Below are 7,476 nucleotides of genomic sequence, written 5' to 3'. Positions count from 1 at the left end.
AATAATCTTGTAAAAAAATTTATTTTAGCAGCTTTTTAAAACAGTAGACGTCACAGTCGAGTCCTCTGTAATCCAGTCTTCGAAAGGCACATCTCGCGCCCGATCGGTAAGATTCTATCACCCGGGCGCCAACTCTTCTGTCCAGAAATCCATCTTTGTGCCCGAACGGTAAGATTCTACAGGCCGGCGCCAACTTTTCTCCCTCGTTCCTCTCTTTCTCGCGTGGCTTGTGTATTTCTTTCCCGATTTCAGCTCTCGGGCCATTTCACCTGCAAATTCATCACGTACGAATGAGACACGATTATATGCATATGCTAATTCTAAAATGAACAAAATGTATATGAATTGCACGCACACACAATGCAAATACACATAAAACTAATGCAATAAAATACGTAAAAATGACACACATCAACAACACAAGTAAGGCTGAACTGAGCAAGCTGTTAAGTACTGCAGTAGATGATGACGACTTGAGTTGGGATATTGAGGAGGATGATGAGCCAGCGAAAGCTTAATTGCAAAACCTTATACTTTGTTAATTCAAGAACTAGCTGTGGGGTTTGGAAAGTGGAGAGAAATATAAAAACCCCATGTAATGCCCATTGTATATCAAATGGCCTAATTCTTTTGGTTGTGCGTGCTTCATACCTTCTCAGTCAACCCCACAAGATCAAAAAAATTTGGACAATTGGATCTACTTGAGGATATTTCCGTAAGGGTAACTATTTCCATAGGGTAGCTTGAACTCAACCGTGTCTAGTACATTTTGAGAAAGTTAACATATCAAACTGATGCAATTTTCCATTCTTTTTGTCTTGATGTTAATTGGTCTCTCTGCTACTTGATGAAGGATTGTTTTCCTCCTCACTTGTATTTTATGTGGATCATGGTTCTATTATATTGGTCGTACCTTGTATCCTAAAGCCTTTGTTCTAACTGTTAATCGTATGCGAAGTTTTCTTATTCAAAGCTCTCAATCTGTGAAAGTAGCAAAAAATCAGATGCGGCAAGACATGTTTAAAACTTGTGTTTCTCAGAGTGGTTTCACCAAGAATCACACAATTTGAAAAGATTAGTTTTGTGAAACACATCAGTTGGAAAAATTCTTCTTCCTGAACATAAAAGTATACCATACTCTAAAAGTAACTCGATCTGAAAACACGAGTCGATACAAAGCCTTCAACAGGACTAAGTCACACTCGATTTAACCTCAAGATCAACCATTTCTGGAGACTACATAAATTCAGTGAATGTATAAAGACCAACACTAAAAACCTGGCAGATTAAAAAAAAGAAGAGAAAATGCACAACTTTAATCAGTATTGGGAACTTCTTTGGACATGAGAGCGTCACCGAAATTACTTGGAAATCACAAGTATAAATTTTATGAATTGTAGAGCCCTGAATCAGAATTAATCTTCTTCACGTGTTTCAACCGAGGAATGCAGTGAAAGAAACCGTCCTCTTTGAGCACGTGGAGGAAGATGCTTTGCAGGTTTTCGTGAGCCAACAGTCCAGGGCAAGAACACCCCAGTGCCACCACCCGGAACCCTTTTAGGACTCACAACCATAGGACGCACCGGGGCTAACATCACCAAAGGGGAGCGCAGGAGACTCCATTTTGGGATCATACTCACTGGTTCGTAGCCAGTGACTATAGTGTTTGGATTTGGGGCACCAGGTTGCCATAAAGTCATAGCTTTACTTAAAGGGCTTTCTGCAGGTGTGTTGTTTTGGGTCTCGGTTCGAACTCTGAAGAAAGTGATGGTCACCCTCTTGTTAAGCGATGCGCACATAACATGCCTTGCTGTGTCTGAGCTGTTCCCTCTCATGACTAAAAGAGACCTGCACAAAATGTTTGGAATTAAACACTACACTATCCATAAAATCTGGAGGGGGTTAAGGTGATTAAGTTGAACACACACCCTTCCTTCAGAGAAAGCATAAGTAGCCCTCTATAATTTCCTTCACCGATGTTCACTAGCGTGCGGCCGAATGCCATTGTTGATTCGGAAAGGAGGAGTGTAGAAAGAGGCTGGTCCAAATGAGGCGGTTTAAGAAAAGGCTGGGAATATTCGCCCTAATACCAAAAGAACTTGTTAATACTGTACACAAGGCATGGAACTAGAGAATAGACAAATGATACGAATTTGAAGTACATATACCTCATCAAAGAAGTTAATGATGCAGCTGTTTGGCTTCCTGTGTTCTGGAATCAAATGCCATTGAATCAAGTGCTCAACCACACCTTGGAGAAGAGCTGGGATTGGCTCGACATAGTCTGTTAACATAATTAAAAGAAAGAAATATCAAAATTTCTTGCAGGTAATCGCTGTTGCAATGGAAAAAGAGCAAATCAGTATAGCAAAACAAACTACGCTCTAACTACTTACTCTTTTGGGTTGTTGAATCATTGTTTATCTTCCCGAAAATGGGAATGCCTAGCTGAATCAACTCCCTCTTGTTTCCTTTCACTTGTTGATTGTAGAGAATAAAGGTCTCATCTGAAAACATATTCAGCATTGGATCAGAGCTTTGCTGTAGTAGAATCAAGTCCAAAGGATCAAATTGTGCATAAGACTCATCGCAACATATCGAACGAAAAAATAAGCACCAGAAATTCAGTTGGTAAATTTGAGCACATATTGGTGTTCTGGGTGGGTTGAATATGTTTTTAATCAGTATGCCATACTTTGTCGTTGGCAAAATAGTTTTAGCAGCAAATCTTATATTTAATCTCAAGCAAAATAAATCCCCAAACCTGGTTACAACCTCAAAACTTCTGGTCCAAAACGAAACAACTAGTTTAACTATATAAGCATCACGGATCACAGGATCCACCTGACAGTTCACCATTCTGACCAGCGACTCGAAGTTCATTCACGAAGTCATTCAATTTAGAGAGCTCGACATCAGTGAACAAGCCTTCATACAACTTAAGACCTCTAACAACATTCACCTGCATTACAATTTACAGTCAACAAGAAGTTATATGAACGGACATTCATCATGAAATTGAATCTTTTCAGCACAAGAAAACTAAAAGATTAATAAAAAGACAGACTCACCATGTGCCCTTTAACCGGCTCCTTAGCGATGAAACCTTTCGTCATCTTGATCTGGGCACGACGTGCATCACACTCTTCATGGTTGGAACATATATCAACATGTTCAAGAGATGGCTGCACTTCATGAGATCCTGTGATGCATCATAAGAAATAACGAATTTTGGAATCATCCCGGAACAGAACTAAGAGGAATAAACGCATTAAATGAATGAATACGACCTTCTTGTACAATAACCAATGCAATGAAAGAATATATTCAATGGAAGAGTCATTGTAAAAGGTTTCTTCAAAAAAAAAGTCATTACAATAGGCAAGCGAAGCCAAAAACTGTCATCTGAAGGACCTGTTCTCTCTCTTGGGATCAACAATATATGTGCACCAAAACTTCACATTATCCAAAACCTCTGCCTCCCTCTGTTTCTTTTGTCTACAGTTTTAAAGTTTTGAATTCAAGAACTTTTCACTATATGAAGTTGTCTCCTAAAAAGTCATCTTGTGGTCTAGAATCATTTCACTTCTACTACCGTACTGAACATTCTCAACTTTTGATAATAAAAACAGCTGCCCCTAAGGTTGTTTTTCCAAGATTTTTAGGTCGTCTCGATAGGTGTGGGGAAAAGGAAAAGTGAGAGATACCGTAATAATAATTTGCTGTAACCAAGAAGCCCACTAACAGACCATGACAAAAACGAAAAAGCATCATTTGTGCACCATTCATAGAGCATAGTGGAATAGTACCTAAATGCTGCACTTAGCCTTATCGGACCAAGAATCTCGATCAAAAGGGCCTTCTATATTACACTTGTTGGTTCACTTGAAGAGTTTTTTCATATATTGAAGGTAAACTCCCTTTTTTCTTTTTTCCCCAAAAAGGTGCATGTCTCAAAATCATCAAGGAATAGTTTAAAAATTCTGTGCTTCACAGAAAAAAGATTATTTTTAAAATTGAAATCCACGTGGAGATTTTGGCCAAATTCTCTCACCGAGTGAAGTCGGTAAAGTCAAACGAGTTGGAAACTCCGAATTGCCTGTGGAAACAACAAGAAGAACCCATTTCGGATCCGAATATACCAATAACGAAGTGGACCAGTGGGCCAATCGCAGCCAAGAAAAGCCAACTCAAGGCAGCCACCCCCCTCCAAAAAAAAATCCGACGGTCCAGACCAACCGCAGCCCACCAGAAGAATTTTTAATTCAAATGCTTTCTAGACCCATTGTCGCCACAGATCAATGAGCTTGCTCCATTAATGGCGTCCCAGATTCAAACTTTATAATTAAAAAAATTAAATGGTTTTCTTCAGAATTTTGTTTTCTTACAACTTAATTAAGGACTCGGATTTTTTGCAGTTCCAGAAACTAACTTTTTCTTTACACATCTCGATTTTCTCAAATCTCCCATAAAATACTCGGAAATTATATAATTTTACAATAAATAATGAAATGATATACGTTCAAATTTAATATCACATTACCAAATATGTGATTTTTCATATTAAATATTCTGGAATGTTCAGGAAAGTCTGCTGCTTGGCAGTAACAAATATTATGATACAATAACCAATCAATCATTTTTCCACAGGAAAACAACGTTAAATAAAAAAGAATAATCTTGATCCTCATTGTAATAGGTTTGATTTGCGATGAACAGGTGGAGGCTCAATGGACTTACCTGTATCGGTGATCTCACTTTCAGGCGAATCATCTCTCTCGGATTCCTCACGCGCCACTTCACCGCCGTCATTCTCAATGACGTCCGCCGGGCTTTCTTGGTTCTTCATTTTCTCATCAGACGATTCTGTACACGCGACGTTCCTCTCCTCTATCTTCTTCGCGGCCACTTTCTTGAGCTCCATCGGAATATCCGCGATGGAGAAATACTTCTGCCTGTTGAGGATCGGGATCCAGTTCATCCTCCGCCTGTGTATAGCCGCGAAAACCGACTGGTACTCCGCCGCTCCACCGCTCTCCAGCTGCGTCAGGTGGCTGCAGAGCGCGTCGATGATAGCATTCGCCGCCGCAAACTCCCCACGGAACCACGAGATGATAGCATCCTTGGCAAACGTCTCCGACACGGTCGTCATCATCACCCCTGGAGGCGGCGGCTGGGGCTGCTGCACAACCGCGGGCGCCATCAATGGATTCACCTGAATCCGATCACCCTGAGCTAAAACGCCGGCCGCCGGCGGCATTTGGATGTAGCGTAGATTGTCCGACAGAGGCGGGTGAATCAGTTCAAGAAGTTTTCAGTGAATACCGTGATTTGGGATTGTCACTGTGAAATAGTCGGTTACATCATTGTGCCTAAATCTCGGTAAAACTTTGTGGAATTACAGGAAATTGTTGGAAAAGCAAAATGAGATTGTTGAAATTTAGAGAGCGAAAAAAATCGTTGGAGTTGTGAGGATTTATGTGTGTGTGTGTGTGGAATAGTCCGTACCAGGTGGGGAACACATGATGACGTGTCCGAATTTGAGACGACGTGTCAATGTTTAAGGAGCTGATCTTCCTGCCTGAATGTAATTTCTATGTCCACGTCATATGTCTTACACTAAGGTTTCTGTTCCAATTTTTTTGTATTTGCTTGTACATATTCTTCTTTATTATTATGTCGTCTGTGAATTTCTAATGACTATCGTTCTCATTATTAGTCAAGAATTTATTTAGGATGTAAATAAATGAAATATTTTTATAATTAATAGTATTTTCAGATGAGTATTTGTGACGAATCAAATTTAGCGTGGGAAAAATAATAAAACCGTTGGGAATATGTTTGGTACAAATTTCTTAGGAGGAAATTATGATGATTGCGAAATAATAATGTAAGCTACGTTTTAAGGCTGATATTTTACATGTGTTAATATCCATGTATTCAAAGAATGGACTTTTTTTATGATTCGGGCCCTCACCCGAAAATGATTCGGGTTTGGGTGAAGCAGGCCAATGGGGTATTATTAGAGACTGGGTCCCATTTGTTGATGAGGCGAATCGCACATGCTGCAGACGATTCCTTTTACCACCAAACGTGGCGCAGGTTAACGCAACATAGCCACTTGTTATTTTACTCACTTTTTGTCTAACAGTCAATCGATGAAATTTTACTTAGTCAATTCTTTTTATATATGATTTGAAAATTTTATAGTAAAAAAATTATATATATATATATATATATGTAATATTTGAACTTTTGATTTGTGATGGTCCTTGATATCAATTGATTTGTCTAATCAACAAAAGGATTTTGATTCTATATAGTTACTATGAATAAAGTTTTCAAAATTGGGTTGAACATGTCTTTTCGATCGAAAACCGATAAGCACTCGGTACGAATATCGTTTAATAATCATTTTACAATCAAAGAGGTTAAGAACCGTTTAGATTGGTAATAAATCATTTAAAAATCGGTCCAATCGGTTCACTTGATCTTTTTAATTTTTAAATTTTTTGTTTAGAATTTTGATTACTTTCTTTTAAAAAAAAAAACTTTTATTTTAAATTTATTTTTAGTTATATATATATATATATGATTATTTGGATTTTGAATTTTTGTTAAAAATATTATTTTAACGGTCTTAAAGTTTATTTTGATGTATTGTTCGTCTAAAAAATATAAATATAAATATATATGATTATATGTGTAACGTACTGTACTTTTAACTACTTAAAATTTGCGTAAAAATTAAAAATTTTCTTTAATAAGAAGTAAACTTTCAAAATTTTGATAAAGTAAACCGTTCATCCCAAAACTATTGTAACAAAAGATCTCAAAGTAAAGTTCACCAAAATATTTGCTTAAAATCTCATAACCAGTAACGTAACTCAAAATGTTTTAAACATTCATAAAACTTAAAACATTGCGGTCCACGGGTTTAGCCTCCCGCTCAGTCAAAGTCAGCTCCTTGGTCCCCACCCCTAGTCTCCTCGAAATCATCCTCACCTGCATCGATCAAGTCTAGTGAGTCTAAAGACTCAATACGTATAAACTGGAAAGTAACGAGTAGTACGTAATAAAATCAAATGCAACTTCAAAATAGAGAGTACATACTTGAAACTTGAACTTGCAACTAAACTTGAACATGCATACATAGCATAGACGTGCCATAACGTGAAAACTTTCATAAACATGCTTGCATACTTGTACATACATCACTTCATCATTTTGCGTAGAAGCATGTTTCAAAACAAGTGACCCATAACATAAATCGCCTGATCAGACTAAACCACAGTACTGGGCTGAAAGGGAAAAATCCACTGCCACATACATTAGATCCCCGTTCATGCTTTAACGGGTAGATTGGTCCCCGTTCATGCATTAATGCTTTCCAATCCTGATCTGAACCCGTTCATGCTTTAACGGGGTGGATTGGTTTCTGGTCATGCTTTACCGCTTTCCAATTCCACATAATTT

At 38.1% G+C, this 7,476-nt stretch overlaps 1 protein-coding gene across 1 annotated transcript; it reads right to left on the bottom strand.

Moving 5' to 3' along the window:
• Positions 1–1,097: 1,097 nt before the first annotated feature.
• On the bottom strand, positions 1,098–5,468 carry LOC142530991 (RNA demethylase ALKBH10B-like). Its single transcript, XM_075636953.1, has 7 exons — positions 4,741–5,468; positions 3,072–3,202; positions 2,845–2,962; positions 2,397–2,507; positions 2,169–2,284; positions 1,929–2,083; positions 1,098–1,848 (listed from the first exon to the last, which is right to left on the bottom strand). Exons 1-7 carry the CDS (start codon positions 5,258–5,260, stop codon positions 1,416–1,418), a joined length of 1,584 nt encoding a protein of 527 aa, XP_075493068.1. The 5' UTR covers positions 5,261–5,468; the 3' UTR covers positions 1,098–1,415.
• Positions 5,469–7,476: the final 2,008 nt, after the last annotated feature.

This window comes from Primulina tabacum, chromosome 17 (genome assembly GCF_025594145.1).
Source record: "Primulina tabacum isolate GXHZ01 chromosome 17, ASM2559414v2, whole genome shotgun sequence".
Lineage (NCBI taxonomy): Eukaryota > Viridiplantae > Streptophyta > Magnoliopsida > Lamiales > Gesneriaceae > Primulina > Primulina tabacum.
This window is presented reverse-complemented; position numbering and strand designations above follow the sequence as displayed.

Coding starts and splice junctions, on each gene's coding strand:
- LOC142530991 (XM_075636953.1), bottom strand. CDS start 5,260: ATGCCGCCGGCGGCCGGCGTTTTAGCTCAGGGTGATCGGATTCAGGTG. Junction 2,508..2,844: donor TCAGAATGGTGAACTGTCAG/GTGGATCCTGTG, acceptor ATATGTTTTCAG/ATGAGACCTTTATTCTCTAC. Junction 2,084..2,168: donor TCATTAACTTCTTTGATGAG/GTATATGTACTT, acceptor TTTTGGTATTAG/GGCGAATATTCCCAGCCTTT.